Source organism: Tympanuchus pallidicinctus, unplaced genomic scaffold (genome assembly GCF_026119805.1).
Source record: "Tympanuchus pallidicinctus isolate F22 unplaced genomic scaffold, pur_lepc_1.0 scaffold1, whole genome shotgun sequence".
Classification (NCBI taxonomy): Eukaryota; Metazoa; Chordata; class Aves; order Galliformes; family Phasianidae; genus Tympanuchus; species Tympanuchus pallidicinctus.
The window spans coordinates 2,707,608-2,727,437 of record NW_026294618.1 but is presented as its reverse complement, the minus strand read 5'-3'; the positions used below and the strand labels follow the sequence as shown (position 1 = coordinate 2,727,437).

The 19,830-nt window shown below is 45.6% G+C and overlaps 1 protein-coding gene across 2 annotated transcripts in view; it reads right to left on the bottom strand.

Annotated features, from left to right (window-relative positions):
- Nucleotides 1–294: 294 nt before the first annotated feature.
- TFAP2B (transcription factor AP-2 beta) overlaps nucleotides 295–19,830 on the bottom strand; it is a 22,590-nt gene continuing 3,054 nt past the window's right edge. The window contains exons 3-7 of one of the 2 annotated variants that reach the window (XM_052692936.1): nucleotides 15,348–15,408; nucleotides 7,558–7,777; nucleotides 5,477–5,595; nucleotides 2,936–3,077; nucleotides 295–666 (exon numbers count right to left, since the gene is read on the bottom strand). In XM_052692936.1, the coding sequence (XP_052548896.1) occupies nucleotides 366–666; nucleotides 2,936–3,077; nucleotides 5,477–5,595; nucleotides 7,558–7,777; nucleotides 15,348–15,408 (843 nt within the window). In that variant the 3' untranslated portion in view covers nucleotides 295–365. Of the gene's footprint in view, nucleotides 667–697; nucleotides 1,249–2,935; nucleotides 3,078–5,476; nucleotides 5,596–7,557; nucleotides 7,778–15,347; nucleotides 15,409–19,830 lie in introns of those variants that run through there. The other variant, XM_052692944.1, reaches the window with a different exon arrangement.

Genomic DNA, 19,830 nt, shown 5'->3' with positions numbered 1-19,830 from the left:
TTATTTAAAAAAAAAAAATGTGAAAGAACAGAAGTGGGAAAAAAAAAAAAAAAAAAAAAAAATCCTGGTGGTTGTCTTCACACGTTCCTGGCAAGAGACTCTGAACCACTGGTCTTGCGCCATTGTGCTCCTCTGATCTTAAATTATCGTCTTTCTTTTATTATTATTATTTTTATTATTATTATTATTTTGTCCTACCTAATAGAATTCTTCCAAAGCCCAATCCGATATTTTTAAAGCTAAAATTAAGACGGTTTTGTTTTAAAAGATTATCTCTTTCTCTCTCTTTTCTCCTTTTATTTAACTTTTTTTTTTTTTTTCTCCTCTTTTCCTTTCCTTTTTTTTTTTTTTTTTTTTTCCTCCTCTCATTTTCTGTGTTTCTCTTCCTTGTCTCCGGTTTTACTACCTGGTCCTTCGCCAGATGTGTGCCTGTTAGCAGTGTTGTTGTTCAAGAACATCTTGTCCATGCCTTTGAGAGCTTCAGTCAGGTAGTTTTGGAGGGCCGTGAGGGCGGCGCAGATAGCGGGAGCCCCAAAGCCGTGAGTGATGAGACTGAAGTGAGTCAAGCAGCTCTGAATGCCTGGTTCCAAAATAGGGGTGGGTCGACTGTTTCCAATGGGTGTCCTGTCCTGGGCCAAGAGATCTGTAAATTCTTTACAAAGTTGCCTGAATAGAAGAGAGAAAGGTAAGAAAGAGGGGAAAAAAAAAAAAAAGAAAAAAAAAAAAAAGGAGAGAAAGGGGGAGAAAAGAGGTTAGACTCATCTCACACTTAACATGGTTCTCTGAGACAACCAAGGTTGAAGGAAGGAGTGTGTTCAACCAAAAGCTGATCCCAGACCAAAGGATGGAACATTTTTGCCCTTTAGGATTTCCATAGAACCTGTGACTCTGAAATTGGGGTGGTGAGGCACTGGCACAAGTTGTCCAGACAAGTGGTAGTTGCCCCATCCCTGCAGGACACCCAAGGTCAGGCTGGATGGGTGCTGATGGAGCTGTGGGTGTCCCTTCTCACTGCAGGGAAATGGGACAGATAGACTTTAAGAGTCCCTTCCAACTCAAATCATTCTATGATTCTCCCAGTGCTTGAGGATCATCCTAGGATGATCATAGAATTGCCTAGGTTGGAATGAAACTTCAAGATCATCCAGTTCAACTGATGCTTAGGATCCACAACTAGGGTGATGCTCTTCAGGAAACACATTTCTGCAATTGCAGGACTGCAAGAAGGTCCAGAGATACAAATCTATCCTGCAATCACAAGGACATCTCCAAAGCACTGAGAAAACCCAACCCTGCTTGGTGCACCCAAAAATGACCAAGCTGAGTAGGAGATGCACCATGCATCTGCCAACCATCCATCTGGACCAAAGCAAATCTCAAGTGTCATTTCTGGAGAAAAATCACATCCATGTGCTGCTGAGGATGTGGTAAATGGACTAAATGGAATCTTTTTTGAGACTGCTTGGGCCACACAAACTTGTTGAGAAAGTTCTGGATTCTAGAGCTCCATTCTGGCTTATCAAAACCAGCACTGCCTATTTTGTTCTGAGGAGACAAAGATCAATTGAAGCATCACAGGAAACGTGTGGCCCTTGTTGACTTTTTTCCACACTTCTGAAAATCAGATTTGATTATTACTATTTATATGATTTCCCCCTTCTTTATTTTTCATTGTCTTTCTAGTCCAGAAGGCCTTCATGTCAACAGGTGCCAAGGCCATGTAAGAAAGTGGGAGCTGGGGGGGAGGGGGTCCCAATGGGATAATTTCTTTGAGTAGATGCCTACCCAGGGACTGAGGGGAAAAAAAAAAAGAAAAAAAAAAAAAAGAGCACAGGGGGAAAAAAAAAGACATAAAAGGAAAAAAAATGAAAAAGAAACACTTAAGAAAGGAGTTCAGCTCTCAACGCCTGAAATTCCCTGTGGGTTAAAGGTTTCAGAGGGTGGAGAAAGATAAAGGTCTACTTCTATGTGTATTATCCATTAAGAAAGTGCAAGAGAGGAAACTTTGAATTTGGAGAACAAACAGTAATGAGTGCAACATTTTACATCTTCAAAGAGCAGAGCAGGGTCTGCGAGCAATTAAAGTTCTGGGACATTAATATCTTCTGACCCTGCGGAAAAGGGCAATCAAATTCCAATCACGTCTAAAAAACATCTGGACAAATTTGAGCAAATGATTTTTCAACCCTCCATATATTTCTTTAAATTACGCTGTCATCGGAGGCAAGCCACGTCCCAGAGCATGAAATAAATGAGAGCTCCTTCGGCTGTTCTTTTACCTTATTTTTCCTTTTCCTCACCCCAACAAAAGAGATAGAAACACAGCACCACCACTGAGGACCTGAGCACTCAGTTAGGAGATGCGGCTGGGTGCAAGTCATCTCATACAACACCACCAACAGAGTCCCCATGGAGAGAAATGGGTCGAGGGGACAAAAAGTGAGGGCGATTATCAGTTCACAATGTTTTTGTTGGATTTTCCAACCTTGCTTTCTTCTTCCCCCCTCCCCCCCCCCCCCTTTTTTTTTTTTTTCTTAATTAAACCATCTGGATTAGACATTGCAATTTAGTAGCAGGCTGACAGGTGTGCATGAGCAGCAGGAGAGACAGACCACGGTGTAGAAGTAACCCACTTTTTGGTTGTTGCCTTCTCATGGTGGTTTTTGGATTGAGGATGGCTTGGAAAAAAACACACTGTAGATGCAGGGATCAGGCCCATGAATCTTCCATAAGGAAAACACTGTCCCACTGCAGAGTGACACACAGACAACAAGAGCTACCCTATCGACAGGATGATGTGGGCACCCCTTCCTCCCCCTGAGGCTCCTATAATTTGGGGACTGGAGGCTCTCTCTGCCTTTAAATTGACCTCAGTCATAGGGTTTAAGGTAATGGAAGATTTTTCCAGGGGAGGGACGGACATGTTGGCACTCACTTTGTAGCAAGCAGCATGTTTTTCCTGGAGTGGAGGTCGCTGGGGTCTGTGTGCTGTCTGTTCAGGTATTCAGAAACAGCCTTGGCTGGGAACTCCGTTTCGCAGATGTACCCAAAATCCCGGGCTAAATGAACGGCCTCACCTGGATGGAAGGAGAGGGGCATTAATACCTCTGGGCTGGGGCCAAGCTGCCAGGGCTTCGTGTAATGCTTTGCTGCTGCACGCTGCTTCTCTGGGAGACAGCAGCTCTTAGGGTCACGTTTAGAAACCCAACTGCACCTTAAGGCCAAGCTGCAGAGTTTATCCCTCTATAAATCTTATGTTGGGGAAGTAGGAAGTTTTGGGTACAGATTTACAGCTGTCTCTGCAGCAACGTATTGAGGGATGGCTTATAGACATGCATGCAACTGATCCCATATGGAATTGTGGCAGAGAACACATACACACACACACACACACACACACACACACACACACGAATTTAAGTGAACTGGGCCAAAAAAAGGGGAAACTCAGCAAGTCCTGAAAGATAGAAGGACTCAACCTTCCCTTAGAGCACCAAAAATATTCCTATTTCAATACTGTGGAAGAACATGCTCCAACATTTTATAGATGTGGACATAATGCTAATTTTGATGTCGATTTTGTACAGGATGACATGGCACTTAAATCACAGTTGTTGCCACATCAGTAAAATGGTGAAAATAAGTCTATTTTGTTTGATGGAATTCATTACTCTTCTCTCTTAACTGATCACCAGGAATGGGAAGTCCTCTTTGACCTATGGAAGGATATAAACTGATGGCAATTTTGTCTGTGAACAACACTAATTCTTCTAATTATAACTGTCATTTCCACTGCCTGCTTTCTAATTCCTTGCCTACAGAGAGGTTCATGTCATCAAGCCCCTTCTGATGCACCCTGATGCTACGAGAAGAGGACAGAAGTTGAAGAAAAAGTAGAAAAGAAGAGGGGGGGAAAAGTAATTAAAAAGAAATAGCAGACTCTAAGGGGATTCCATCAGATTACAGCTCAACTCCTTCAGAATAAAGTGTTAAACCCTTTTAAGCACTGCCTGAGGGAGCAGAGGGGAAGATTTCCAACACAAAAAACAGATAGGTCTAATAACTCCAGGCCCGTGTTATTTTTAATGACCAGGAGTTGCCTTCCAACGTCATCTCTGCTTCCCAGAGCTTCTCCCTAATCAACAAAGCTCTTAATTGAACGTGAGGGCAGCTGAGGTGTCCCCACAGCAGCCACTCCATCCCCCTGGTGACACACAATTGGTGCTGACCGGAGCACAATGACAGCATCACCAGAGCCTGGCTGCTCTCACCAAGCAAACTTCACCTTACATCAGATGCAGCTTATTCCAAAAGAAGGAAGCTCTCACGAGAGAAACTGCTCTTGATTTGTAAGGAAACCAGGGGAGAGATGCATGCACCTTCCTACTCTCTTAAAGTGGGGTTTTGCATCACTGTGTAACCTCGTGGGCTGCAAGCCAGCTTTGCTTTTGCTGTGAGCACCTATGGTTCAACACCCTGGGTGCATCCATAATGCTGCACATCCCCTATATAAATGGGCACCCCCATGCCTATATCTGAGCCCTGCACTACCACAAGGAGCTGCTATCAGCCCCTGCTCTGCATGCAGTGAGGGCTTATCGCTGCCACAACTCCACCAAGAAGAGCTGGAAAGTTGATATCTAGCACAAATGTTTATGCATGCTCGTATGTGGAGGAGATAAGTGGATTATTCCTATGCCTGTCGGTGTGTATGTGTGTGTTTAAGGTAGATACATGCAATTCATAATTGCATCCGCGCTATTCTGGTTATGGTTTTTTTGGAGAAGGTCCAACTTCCCTTAGCATAAACTTACACATATCCTAAACATATTAGGGGCTTTAAGAATGGCTCTTCCATACAGTAACAATAAATCAAAGAGAACACACCAAACACCAAAACAGCATCAGCTGAACGAAGAGTTGGATTCTATGATCCTTATGGTCCCTTCCAACTCGGGGTATCCTGTGACTTGAGATGAAACTTCAGCCCTGCCTTCCTTCTTTGCTTCTTTGGGAATAGCTTGAGTCCTTGTCCTGTTCCACTCGCTATAGGGCAAACTGTGCTCCAGAAGTCTTCGACTGATCATTTCTTTCACCAAACATACTTTTTGCCCTCACTGAGAGTCAACAAATAATGAGCCTCAACCACAAATAAACTCGGGATGAGGGAATTAGCGGGAGGATGGAGCAGACTGTGGAGTCAGGGAGCACAGCCCGGTAATTGATAGCAATGAGGAACGGGACTGCCTAGCTCAAGCATACACATACACACACACAAACATACACCATTCTTGCCACCAATTCCCCCTCCGGGGACATTTTGGGGGACGGGATCATTGACAAGCGTTCCTCCAACCCGCCCTGCGTTTCACCTCCTCGAGGCTTTCCCACCTGATCCCCCAAAGCCTTTTGTGCTTCGCGAAATATCAGCCCCGAGGTGGGAGAGGGTGTGAAGGGAGCTGCGAGCCTCGCTTACCTTCCACCAGGGAGGTGAGTAAAGTGACATTTGCAGCCTTACGCCTGCCGGCTGGTAAATTCAAACCGATTTTTTCTAGCCTTTCTCGCAAAGATCTCCCCCCGTTTTTCGATTTGGCTCTAGAATTGCAAAGAAATCGAGATGATCGTTAAGCCCCGCGGTGCTCCTGGAAGAAACGTTCAGTCTGTGCAGTCAGTGGAGCCCTGAAAAGGTTTTCATCCTGTGTTCGGCACTCTGAGCGTGTTGATTTGTGCCCGAGTTCGCTGCTATTTGCTTAATTTCTCCCAGGGGTGGGAGTGGGGATGAGCCCACTTTTCTTCCTCTTTTACCCAGGGAAATCAAATAATGCCGTTTAGCAATAATTACCGCAGAGGATTGTGAGGTAGAGAACAAATGAGTTCCTACTGTATGGCATCCTGTTAGGATGGAGCGTGGGGATGGACAGAAAGATAGAGGAGAAATAAATAATCGTTTAGTCCGGGTATAATAAGAAGAAAAGGTGAGAAAAAAAAATGCTCGAAGGGAGAGCTGCGGGCAGGCAGAATGGGAGGAAAGCACTGAGGAAACTTCGGGATCGGTTTCGTGCCCGTGTGAACGCGTGCGGAGAGGCAACGCTCAGCCAGAGGCACCGCGTTCTACACGGGGATTTGGGTGCCTGAAGGAAGACGTGAATATTTGTCGGAGGTTACTGATAAGGACACTGAAAGGATAAACGAGCCATAGGTGGGAAACACCGAGCTATTGTTCACACACCCCTAGGTACGTACAGCTCGAAGGGTGGAAGCCTTCCACCTGTGATATCAGTGAGTTTTGGCACTGAGGTCACAGACCATCCCAAGCACTTCTTGGTTCTTACTTAACAGATGTTTAAGACTCAGCAGTCACGCTTACAAAAAGGAAGCCGGCAATGCTTTCTCTAAAGCAGGCTGACTTCTCAATATTTGCTATCAGAGTAAATAGGGGTACACGGCAGAACAGCTTCCTATATTTCATCTGCCCTGAACCAAAGCTTGTCTAAAATTCAGATTCAAGATAGGAACTGAAGTCAGCAGTAGCCAATGATTACGGCTTGGGCCATCTCCGGTAATCCACTGAAGCTCTATAATGAGGTTTCTTTACCTTGATAATTACATTTTCTACACTGTATCTCTCCGATGTCCTCCTGCTCCATTTGCAGGCGGGTTGCCGTCTCTAAGCAAACCTCTGCTCCTCTCCCTGGCACAGATCGCAGCTGAGCATTGATTACAGACATTCATGTGGAACAGCAGCTATTTTAGGAGCTCCTCATTCCCACGTGTGTTATAGGGTGACTGCACGGAGCGGGGCATGGTACCCTTCTCCAGACACAGAGCACCTGACCTCAACACGATTAATAATAATTGTGTTGTAATAATTGCAAGGAAACAAACAAACACGGTGTGTTTGCCTACTAGTTGGCAACATCCTCCCTACTCTAAGACTTGCAGCTTCCATGCGTAAACTGAAATTTATTCTGGGCCAATTCATACTTGTCAGTGAGCTGCCTGAAGTCGCTCCTTATTCCCCAGTCTGCCATATTTCCACTGGCTTGGGAGAATCTCCATCGTAACGTCTTTTCTGTTCTCGTCGATGTATGTTCTTAGCTCAGCTTTCCTACAGGAAAATCACGCTGGCAATTAAGTCTTTCATAAGATAAAGCCCATTCTCCGCGTTCATCTAGCCGATGACTTCGGAGCTTGAATTCTTGTTAGTGACTGAGCAATCTCCCACTCATCGGGTTGGTACCCAGGCCTGGAGGTCGCTCCCTACCTCTCACTTAATAAGGACCGATAATGTTAACTACTTAGAGGTATTCAGCAGCACTGACCGGGCAATTAGGAGGTGATTTGCACCAACAGCGAAGGATTCCGATAGCAACCCTCTCCGGATGGAAATCCAAATTACTGCTTTTCCGAGCTGCTGGCTGTCTGTATTTCGAGAAGCTCTGATTAAAGCTACACCGGGCTTGATTTGGCTGCACTCCCCCTACATTCATCTCAGAGCCCGAATACAGAGTATTTCCACCTTACCCTCACTGTAACACAGCCTCCTCAACCCCTTACCTTCTCAGCACTCCTCCTAGCAGGGATGCGTTCAGACACTCGGGGGGAGAAAGGCGCCTTTGAACTTCTCCCACTGTTACTTTGTACTTGGAAGTTGAACTAAGCAAAGACAAACGGCCGGGGACAGAGCAGAACACCTCTCCGGTGTTGACCGAAATTCCACCCAGGAAGCCATCTTTATTCATCATCAAAGAAGTAACGGATTTTGGAGGGACTGGAACTGGAGAAAGAAAAAGGAAGGGAGGGGAAGAAACGAACAGCATAGCGTTAACGCACTCAAACACGCACAGCAGAGCAAAACGAAAGGGAACTTTTCAGCTCTACAGCAAACTAAAAGGGGCTGTTTCCCCCCCCTCCCCCGCGGAGTGAGGATAACAAGGAATGTGATAATAACAAGGATGGCGATGCAGCACAGCCTCTGTGAAGGCTTGAGAAATACAACACGTCTGAAGTATTTGGCAACTTTGGGTTCTTCGTCCCTCGCTTCCCCTCCCTTTCCCCCTTCCCCTTGTTTTTGTACAGCTGACAGCACCTGACGCTTTGCAGGGAAAGAAAAAGAATTACTTCTTTCGCTCATGTTTCCCATTACTTCTAAGCCGAGCCAGGAATAAATTCACTACACTGAGGGAGTTGCTGCCTTAAATAAGTGTGGAGGCTGGAGGATACAGCAACCAGAAGACAGCTCTGTTATTGCTTTGTGTTTTTATTAAGTCTGGTTTATGAAACAAAACGAGCCTTTTCCTTCTGATAAAAAAAAAAAAAAATAGAAAAAGATGAACAGCGGAAAAATAAATTCTCGGTTTTAATCATGACGTGCACCAACTGAACCGCGTTGTGCTGTCCTGAAAGCAGTGGGAACTCATCTGTTCCTACTGAAAGGAAGTCTGGATGCAGTATTATGTATCATCATAGAAAAGGTTGGGTTAGGTCGAAAGGGACCTCAAGGATCATCAAATTCCAGCCCTCCAAAGGGAGGACTAGAAGTTATGGAAAGGAAGTTAGGAAAGGTTAATAATAATAATAAAGAAAAAAAGACGAACCAAAACAAAATAGAAACTTTTTATCCCACCCACGACCAACGTACCCCATCGCTCTGAGAAACGAGAGCTGTGTTAAGACCAAAGGAAATCAGACTCAGCAAATCCCCATAACGGCATCTAGAGCCGCTCAAAAACAAACAGCAACAAGCAATGGGCCGCCGTTTGTTTGCCAATGGACTTCAACCGCTCGCTCGTAATTGCGCGCAACCGCTCTGATTTACGGCAGGTGCGCTGATCAATCAACCAATCGCTTTAATTTATAGGGAGCCTCGCCTTTCCTTTTCCCAGTTGCTTCATTTCGGCGAGTAATTGATAACAAACCGTACTTAAGGTATGTTTTATGTAGGAGTTAATAAGAGCTGACAGCTGCTACCGCTGCTTCCTCGCGGATCGTCGCAACCGCGATGCGCGGAGAGAATTCCGCGACCGCGGAGGAGAACGCTTGAATTGATTACAGACCCTCACGCAGCGCTGATACCGCTTCGGCCTCTTGCCGTTTTCCCACTCAAATCAATTGCGAAACCCATCCGGCAAATCAGAGGGCTCTGATTTCTGCGCATATGCCGGCTATTAGCCATAAAAACCCTGTTTATTTGCGACATATCTGGAGAATCAAACCATTAGGGTTGAGGGGATATTTAAGTCGTCTGGAGTTGCTAAACAATAAGATCGGGTATCCTAATATATTACCAAGTGCTAACTACTGGGCAATTGCCAATTTTATAACCTCAGCGTATGGAATAGACACAACCGTATTGCACTGTTTTTATTACAGATCATTTCCTACCGCCAGACCAGACCCCCACAATAAAAACCCTATAACAGCTAAAAACCAAAAGGCATGTCGATTTCAGATATACGTATTGCTTCTATATAGTCCCCAGTATAAACAAATTATTCGGAGTGGCTTTACTTCGGGGAATCGGAAAGTGAAACGGATTCCTATTTATTATTTTTAGTTGGGCACATTATGCAGCTCATAAAAGCGTTTGCAAAGAGTTGGAGATCGGCGCAGTAACAGTTACAAGAGACTTAGAGGCCTTTCCTTGCTCTTAATGGGATTTTTGCCGTTGATTCTATAGGAAGAGACTCCTTCGGGGTAGTAAGAATAAAAGCGAGAGACTGCCTTGCCCCCCGTTATATGTAGATGTACCGTATATGCCACATGCAGTGCTCTGCAGAATCATGCGAGCACACCATCAAGACAAAGTGAAAAAAGAGTTGGATTCATGCGTTGCCACACCAAATGGATTTTCATCACTGGTTTTGGTTGGTTGGTTGTCGGTTTGTTTGTTGTTTTGTTTTGTTTTGTTTTTCTCTCTCCTCCTCCGGACAAACGCATGGACTCGGTGGTTCGGGCTCACCTCTTTCTACCGGGGCTATATTTAGTGACCGCTTTATCAGGTCACTGTCCAATGAACTGAGAAATTAAACAAGAGGCAACAATTCCGCGGCCATCTGATCTTAGTCTAAACTCAGTAAAGAGAGATTTACCCCTGCGACGCTTTCAAGAGACCCCACACCGCCCGTCGTGCCACTTCCCACGTTTGTTAACCTCTGAAATAGGGGTTTTCACGTGCTCGGGGGGTTGATTTTCCCCTGCGAATTGCTGTCGGTGAGCAGTCAGGCTCCTTCCCTGTTCTGCTGAGCCCCTTTGCTCCCAGCGGTGCCACCCCCTCCCCTAAAAGTATTGCGCGAACACAGCTGGGAGCCTTAATAACACCCATCCCATTCTACAAGCTTTTTCCAGGCGGTGCAAGCATATCTATCGCGATTTCATAGCTTCAGAGAGATGTGTTCTATCTACGCTCTGTATCTTCTGTAAATTACCTAATGCTCCCTCAAAAAAAAAAAAAAAAAAAAAAAAAAAAAAAAAAGGGAAAAAAAAAAACCCAGCCCGTGTTTGCCACGGAATGAATTATCGCTATCTACATCGTATCTGTATGTTTATGGTGGGCTGTCGCTTTCCGGCTGTAGGCAGAGAGAACAGAACGGCCACACGCGTCCGCGTGTGCACTGCGCGTGTCACAGCCCCGCGGGCGTGCAAACCGATGCGCACCGTAACGGGAGGTGATTTTCAGCCTCCCCGTAGCTCAGGGATTGCTTTGCCTGCTGACAGAACAACACACAACTCCTGCACAGCGTCCCCACCACCTCCGCTTCAACTTTATTTATTTATTCCCCCCCCCAACCACTGATTTACTTCTTCTTGTCCCTGCGCTCCAAAACTCTGTTTAATTACAGGCGTGACCGCTCTCATATCTTTCATCCTTCTCAAATCATCTATTTTCCTCCCCATTCCTCCATTTCTTCCCTCCCTCCTTCACACCCCGTGATGACTTCCACCCTCTTTGTCATCCCTTCCCTTTCCATTTCTCTTCAGCTTATCAATAAAGCGGGAGAGCAACAGTAGCCGCTTGATTTGTTAGTAATTATAAGCATACTGTTCCTGCAAACGGGATCTCTAGATGAGCGAGATCGCTTTAAAACGACAGCAGGAAATGGTGGGGAAATGGAGCATGGCGAAACTCAGCGTGAAGCTTTCAGTTCTTTACATGTTTACAATTTTCTGTGCATACATTAAGTCTTAGGGGTTGGGTTTTTTTTTTTTTTTTTCCTTTTTCTTTTTAATTTTATTTTTTATTTATTTATTTTGTGCTGGTGGTGATTTCCTGTGGGTTTGCGCTCCGCACACGCGCGAAATTGCGCACGTAGGAGCGTAAATGGCACTAAAAGGGCATTTTGGCACCACTCAAACTGAAGGGATAAATAGAATCGTGGCCTGGAAATAGCTGAAAAAAAAAAAAAAAGAAGAAGAAGAAGAAGAAAAGAAGCAGGAGCTCTGAGCTGCGGACATCGCCGCAGTAACGCTGCAAAATAATATGATCGCCGATGCATCAATCAATCAATTAATGGAACAATCCATGGCGATTAGTATGTCTTATTAGCCAACAGCGCGGGCGAACTAATTACTGAAGAGGTGTCAAACAGCCCTCAGCCCCTTTAATCTGCCTACTGGGTGTGAAGTGAGCAAGAAGTCCATCAGAGCAGCAATGCTGTGTTGTTCCTGGTGATTGGATCCGCCTTTGTCGCCAAACAGAGGGACAATGACTGCCCGCTGCCACTAAAGACCCAATCATTACTTAAGACTTAATGAGCAAATACAGAGAGTGTAAATGTCCCCTTCCCTCTTATTCCTGTCTTCTCTTCATCGCTCCCCTTCCCCCTGGATGCCGGAGTACGTTTCAAAGTGAAACATATTCCCTCCGAAATTGCTGTGCGTTAAATTAAAAAGGAATCTCAAGGCTCAATGGGCAGCCCGAGAAAAGGCGCAGATTCCCAGATCTATCATCTGGAAGGCTGTGTCCGGAGTGGTTTTCAGTTAATCATTTATTGCTGGATACTTCAAGAGGGGGGTGGGGAGGAGCTCTGCTCGACTCGAAGTTATTTGGGAAAAACAAAGTTAAGAGAGCTCCTTTCATATCTCTCCTTAAAACAATGTCGTTAAGAGAGCGTGTCAGCAAGGAGACAATGAAAGAGGTTAAAACGGCCCTTCGTGCTAAATCTGATGCGAAGGTAAGGCCAGGCTTCAGAAATAGCTGAAAGTAAATAAATACATGGGGATAACGTTAAGGTCACTGACTGTGCCCCAGAGTCACTAAAAATTAACTTCTCGCTCGGGCCACGCAGGGATTTGAGCGACGACGACTGATTTTGCTATAGAGAGTGCCAAGCGAATTTCAGATGAGCAGATGACGAAGGGAGCCGACACTTGGAAAACCTGCCCTTCATTGCAATGGAAACGGAGGGAAAGGCCTCCAAACCTGCAGCCAGTAAGTTCTTCGGGCTGAGTTAAAATCTGGTATTCGTTCCCTTGATGATTGTCATCATCTAGATGATTTATCCGGCTCCCTCCTTCCCACTCCCACCACCCAAATCTTAATGGGACTAGGAGTGAACGATGATTTTTTAATGTCTCGTTGGAGTTTGAGACTGTTAATGTACCGAATCCTTCTCATTATTAGTTTATTGATTGTTCATTGACCAGCCCCCTTCAAATCGTATTAACCACCCTCTGCCAGCTTAGATTAGGAGAGTTTTAAAAGCACCTTTCATTATTTCGCCACCACCGCAGCAGAGCTCAGGCTTGGGAGCTTAATGCTCGCTCTAATGGGGCAGCTAAGAGATGAGGGGCCACGGTCCCTGCCTATTGCATTAATAGCTCAAAGGGGGCTAATACAGAAAATTAGCCTTAAACGAGCTCTGGAGATCTCCAAATGAAAGAGCCATTTATCACGCTGGCTACCTTCACTCCACTCGTTTGCTCTCTCTACTGGGAACAACTCATTTCCTCTTAACTAAATTACTTCAGAAATGTCAAGTAAGCTCAGATAGCAAACATAACAAGGGGCCGCGTACGAGGGATCCATCGTGCAGGATCGATCCGCGAGATAAATCGATAGCTGCCTATGAATCCCTTTATGATTTCCTTAATATTTTTGGCAATCCCTTTGCATTGATGGATAGATAATTCCCTCTGCAGGCCTCAAAGTCCATAAAGAAGGAGGCACGCGCAGCCTGGATGATATAATTAACTTGATGCTTCGAGTTCACGTTGTATTCTTTTCACTACAGTTTAATTAAAGCATTTTAGGAGCTATGCTACGTTTGGGCGAAATAGATCTCCTCTGTTGCTTATTTAGTAAATACTTAACACGAGGAGTGCTCCAACCCATAACTCTTTGCATCCTCCGCCTGCAATAACCGTTCACAGAGTTTAAATAACTTGTTCTTGTTCCAAAGTAGCTCTCATAGCACAGGGAACAAAGTGAAATTCGGATGGAAGCCTCTATGTGCCACTCCTCTGGCCCCAGGCCAGGCTGGATGTGGCTCTGGGCAGCCTGGTCTGCTGGTTGGTGACCCTGCACATAGCAGGGGGTTGAAACTAGATGAGCATTGTGGTCCTTTGCAACCCAGGCCACTCTATGATTCTATGATTCCATTCCCCACTGCCTGCCCCAAACGTTACCCTTCACTCAGCTCCCACTTCGCAGCGGAACCCACACCGTGCCCTTCTGCTGGCGAGATTCATTAGGAACAAAACGCAACCACTTTAGCACAGCAGGAGATGGATCTCGGTGCCTTTGAGTAATCTGATTTCCAAAGCGCACGTGTAACGCCGGTAAGAACTCAGCGTATCTCTCCCTATGGCACCGCGCGGTGCCCATCTCTGCTGCTCGAGGCACAACGGGCACATCTCATCCTGTCCTTAATCCGTGCAGGATCTGAATGGGAGAGGGGTATGGAGGTGAGGGGGGGGGGGGGGGGGGGAGGAGGGGAGAAGTTTAAACGCTGCGTAACGAAAGTGCGAGCGCGGCCCAGCGTTATAAAGGAGGCTCCCGACCGCAAATCAACCACCAATTAATCAAACAACGCCCACGAGGAAACATCGCTCATGAGGCAGCAAAGCGGGGTGAGGAGGATGGAGAATAGAGAGGAGAGAAGGGGAAAAACACCACCAGGAGCCGTCAGGTTGCAAATCCTGACCGCAACACCCACTCAAAGCACAGAAGCCGAACTAACGCCTTTCCCTTTAAGCAAGGAATTCTTTGTCTCTCCCTCTTCGACGTTTCCAACCGGTGGCCGCAAACGATCTTGGAGTTTTCATCCCTCAACCAACTGCAAGCTCGTGGTAAAGGCGCACGAGGGTTGAAACAAGAAACAATAAACACAACGGAAGGACCTCACGCTGCCCTGAACGAGTTTTAAATAAACACTATAAACACTCCGATTATTTTGCTTTGGGTTCTACGAGATCCTAAGTGTTTGTAGCTGCACTGAGGGTTTGACAAATCATAAGGTCCCGGAGATAAGCTCTGCTGATCGTAAGCATAAGGGCCAGCGTTTCTAAGCCTCGTCTCTGGTACTTAAAATTGAATCTAGAAATAGAAACTCCTTAGATAATTAAAGATAGCTTCCCCTACATTTGCAGTGTGGGATCTGTTTAATGTCTACCAGCATAACACAACACTAATCGCCAAGCATCTTCCAGTGACTGTCAGAGAAATGTAAAAAAAAATTAAGCAGCTGCATTACGCCCGAAATGAGTTATTGTAATTACATTTAATTAGTTTAATTAGTTAATTATTTTGCTTACAGCTGTACGAGAGACTGCAAACATTTGTTAATATCACATTCCCTTTAACAGTATGGGGTGATTCTGCAGTTACACTAAATCATGTGCGCATATGTAGGGAGATTTAAAAAATAGGCAGGGGGAAGGGGAGGTTGGGGGGGAGGGAAAGAAGGCAGAACTGCTTTCCACAGGCATTGCTTTCTCTCCCTTCCACCTCCCACCCGCCTGGGAGATGTACTGGAGCCCAAAAGTGGAGTCAACATCCCCCCCCCCTCCTTTTTCTTTTTTTCTTCCACGTATAAAGCCACGCGATCCCCATGGAGGACTGTTGGGGATGAGGGACAGCATGGGGTGCCCCATTTGAGGGTGTGATTGGAGGAAGGGGGGAGATCGACCTTCCCTTCCCTTCCCTTCCCTTCCCTTCCCTTCCCTTCCCTTCCCTTCCCCCTTCGCTCTATCTAAAGACCCAATCAGCGTTTCATTTTGCTGTCTCCTCCTTCCCGGATCCATTCATTGTCCCGAAGTAAAATATATATACATATACACACACATATCTATCACGAGGGTATTGCCACACTGTAAAAGTTTGTCTAGCTCGTTGGAATAATCCATACCTTTTTTAATGACAGACTGGTCCAATAAGTTCATACCGCTGTTATTGGCATCTTCAACTGACTGTGGATATAAAAACATCTCTATTCAAATTGACTGGATATTAAAGAACCGCGTACATAAATCATGTCATCCCAAACTGGGGTTGCTGTTATTTCCATTTATATTAATTCACTAGGGGAGGAGGGAGTTTTAGTCCTATTATTGTTATTATTATTCCCCCCAAACGACAAGGAAATGAAATTCTTACAAATTATACAGTCGGCTAATAAAAAAAAGAAAAGAAAAGAAAAAAAAAGAAGGTGTGAAGCATATGGGGCGCAATATTGGTTTTGTTATCTTATAAAACCGTGGCTATCTCATGGACTTCTTTGCATGCCAGAAAGCTTTACATTTCTCCCTTTGAAAATCCGGCAATTTAGCAACATCTGCAAGATCTATTGCATGGCATAAATGAACACGATTAAGGACAACTTCAATTCTCCCTCCCCTTTCTTCCCCTCCCCCCTCCTCCTCCTCCTCCTCCTCCACCTCTCCTATTTTCGTGTTGTTTGTTTGCTTAACCCCGCTACATCTTAATAATTCAAGGGCCATTTACTTCTTACATAGAATAGTTTGCGTTATGGACTTTTAATTAAAGCCTGGGCGATTTGAAGAGCAGCGCAACGCCCACTTCGTGTAGGGTGTGAGCAGAAAGGGGTTTACAGCTCCCGGGGTTCCCAATTTGTGGGCCGGGAGGGCCGAGCGGGGTTATGCCTTATCAAAAGTACCAGCTATGAAATTGATTGCCTAGAAAAAAAGTCCCCCCGATCCCCCTTAAACAAAAAAAAATATCCCTTTTTACGATTTGTTGCTCTTTTGGGTCCCTGTCGGAGCACACCTGTTATTACGGCTCTCGGGAAGGGGAAAGAACAAAGAGGGGCAGAGCCCACATTGGGTCGCTTATCTCAGCTTGATGGTTTGGTCCACGACTGCAAACCAACGCAAATCAGAGTTCGGTGCAGCAAAACCACCTCCATCAGAGCAGCGTGGAGAGGGCAATTCACTGCGGAGCTGCCACAGGTTCCGCTTTAGGGTGAACTCCGGGTTTCAGGTGGAAGGAGGACCTGTGTGTGCTTTTTAAACTTATTGGGTTTTTTTTCTTTTCTTTTTTTTTTCTCCTTCATTTGTTATTTGTTTTTTGTCTTTCTACCCAGATTTTTTTTTCCTTTCCTTTTCCTTTTTTTTCCTTTTTTTTTTTTTTTTTTTTTAATTTCTCCTTTTAATTTTCAAGGTATGCCATCCTTAAGAACTTCTCCCACACACACCTACATATATTTTTTCCACAAGGAAAACGTCTTTTCAACAGATCGGCGATTCCCTTCCCTATTATTTCGACTTCATATCGGCTTCACCGAGAAGCTGAGCTCATCCGACCTCAGCCCTTATCTCCAACTTTCCAACCCTGATACGATTTAGGAGAAAATCGCATCTCCCCCCTCAAAAAAAAAAAAGGTGATGGAGCAATTTTTCCCATGGACCTTTCCACTGCTTTCGTTGCACCGTGAGCTCCAAAGCGCATTCACAAGGCTGTTCCTCACACCGTGCGTGGCTCAGCCTCTCCCCTAATCAATAGCCCGCATACCTAAAGGGCACAACACACAATTACAAACTCTTCCCTCCTTTCCCTCAGCAGCTGCCGAGGAGGGATGATGAGCAAATCCTGCAGCTTGCCGGAGTCCTGCGCCTTGCGACTCGATGGCGCAGAGCTGGAGGTAAATACGAAACGCCATCTTCTCTCCCTGTCCTTCCTCCCCCCCTCCTCTCTTTTCTCACCTTATCTCTGGGGTATAGGACTGTGCACACGCTTTATGTGCGTGCGTGCACTCCGCTCGCTCCATCAGCAACGTGGGTTAGTTGTTGTAGTTAATGAGAAGACTCCTGTCTGATTTTCTATCTAATTACGCCCTCCTGCTGGGTTTTTGTACAGGATATTCGCTCAGCATGCTGGCAGTTAATAGTCACAGAGAGGATCGTAAAGATTTAATTAGGACTGCATGCGGAAACGTGGAAAAACAACTCAGACTTTTAATTACTAGACTTCTTTAGTTAAAAGTGATACCAGGGGTTACTTTATAAGAGAGTTGGGTGTTTTTTGGTGTGCAACTCAACTTTCCGTGCCTCTTGCTGGTACACAGGAGGGGACGGCCGTGAGCGTGGGGAGGAGGAGAAGTGGAGATGTGTGGTTGAGGGGGGCTGTGTGGTGGTGATGGGGGCCCTGATATAACTGAGAGAGGAAGACTGCCTTCTCTCCCCTCTGCCAATACTCCCATAGCATGGAGCTTCCTTTATACCATATATAAGTACACATATATATGTAGAGAAGCCACATGAATACACACGTCATATATATGCACATACCATATATATATATATATGCCAGACATACTGTACGTATACATGCCACATAGATACATAAATATCCCATATATATATATATATATGTACATGTGGCATGTATATACACCTACACCTTATCCAACAGCAAGGGAAATATCTGAGAGGAAATCCTAAAGAACCCTGTTTTCCTTTAAGCCTGGATTTTCCCCTGTGCACAGCGTTTCCCCATCTATTTCTAGTAGAGCCCTGCTTTGGTCTAAATGGTGAAGAGAAATAAGGATCATCTGGAGTTGCAGTGGCATTTTCCAGCGCCGCTGTGAAATAATGCAAATTTGTTTTCCAAAAGTAGGTCTTGGCTCTCTCCTCCCTTTGGCCGTCAGTGGCAGATTGAGAATTCCTCTCGAAAGGGGCAGCAATAGCAATACAATACGTCCTGTTTACAATAACAGAGAGCTATCGTGTTGCAGTCACTTAATTCTAGCCCTGGACAATGGCTTACACATGGCCTGGATTTGGTGTTTATATAATAACCACTGTTTCTTTCTGTCACGCACTCCCCTCCTCTCTCTTCTCTCCCTTGACAGCCCAACCCTTTCCCATGGCATCTATTTAATCAGAGGTGCGTAAGCTAAAGCAGAGATACACGTCTTCATCTGTCTGACCTTATGGCAGTTCAACTTTTAGGACTTCATTAAATTTAAAAAAAAAAAAAAAAAAAAGGGTTGGGACCATTTCTGGAAACACTTTCTTGGATAATAACGGGAATCCTCATAGCCCGAGCAGAACCTGATCCGTAATAAAATTTTCGGTGGAAAATTGCCCGGTTTCATCTGTCGTTGGTAGGGAGGGGGGACAAGAATAGAAAATGCCGAACAGTAGTAGAGGACTGGGCTGCTTTCCCCTCTGCCTGCTCTAACTTGCAGTTGGACACTTCTCCCTTCACGTGCTTCTCCTTGGGATATCCTCTCCCTCTTCCCCTCCTCCCTCAGTTTGCCACCAAACTTTTACAAAGAAGGGACCGCTTCCATTCCCGGTGCCTTCAGCATCCCGAGCAAACAGCTCAGCCCGCAGCCACAGCTGCTTCTCCCCTTTCCCCATCCCTACCCCAGCCGGGGAAGCAGCCCGTGTGCGGCAGCAGTAGGCTGAGCTCGGAGCCGCGGGGATGTTTCATTAAGGAAGAGGGGAAAAGCTGCTGATCTGAGCTTTTCAGAGCTTCTCCCTCTCTCTCTCTTTTTTTTTCCCCCTCTCTTTCTCTCCTTTTTCCATCCCTCCCTGAAGTTTTTCTCTCTTTCTTCCTTCTGTCCTTCCTGTCTACCTTCCTTTTTCTTCCCTTCATCCCTCTTCTTTTCTTTCTTCTTTCTCTCACTCTCTCTCCCCTTCTCCTTCTCTTTCTTTTACCTCTCCCTCCCCTCCTTTCCCCCTTTCTTCCCCTCTTCCCCTCTCTCTCTTTCTCACAAGAGCCAACAATTACCGGCTTTTATTTGGAGAAGGTATAAATATCAAAGCACAAACAGTACTTAACGCCTCTCGCTTGCTGAGCGAGAGAAGGGCAGAGGGAGCAGAGCCTCTTGCTGCATTCGTAGAGGAATGCGAGCCGAGACCTGCACACCGCTCCCGTGGGGCTCAAGACTACCCTCAGGTCTCCCAAACCAGCTTAGAAACCCGCAGAAACCAATGACCCGTCGGTCATGGAGCTCGGAGGCAGAAGCAGAACCGAGCATAAAACCTTCCTGGTCATGAAGTCCTCATTCCCAGCCAAGCAAGGGTTTTTTTTGTTTTTTGTTTTGCAGCCCTTAGACAGTCCTTAGGCTGATGCCATATATCCCTTCTGCTTCTCTGTCACTGATGTTCACTAGGATCCTTTTCTGCTATTCTTCCTCTCTTATTTTCTCCTTCCTTTCCCCTTGCCTATAACTTTTCAGTCTACGCCTCGTTCCCTCATCCCTTCCTTTGCGTATTCCAAGTTTTAATACGTATCTTCTTCGTATCTCTGATAGATAAACTTGGAAGAAAGAAAGAAAGGCAACCCCCCAAACCCTGACTTTCTGAAGCCCGATGCCGGAGGCTGAAGCCTCCCACCCTTTTCCTTCCCCCATCAAGGGGCCG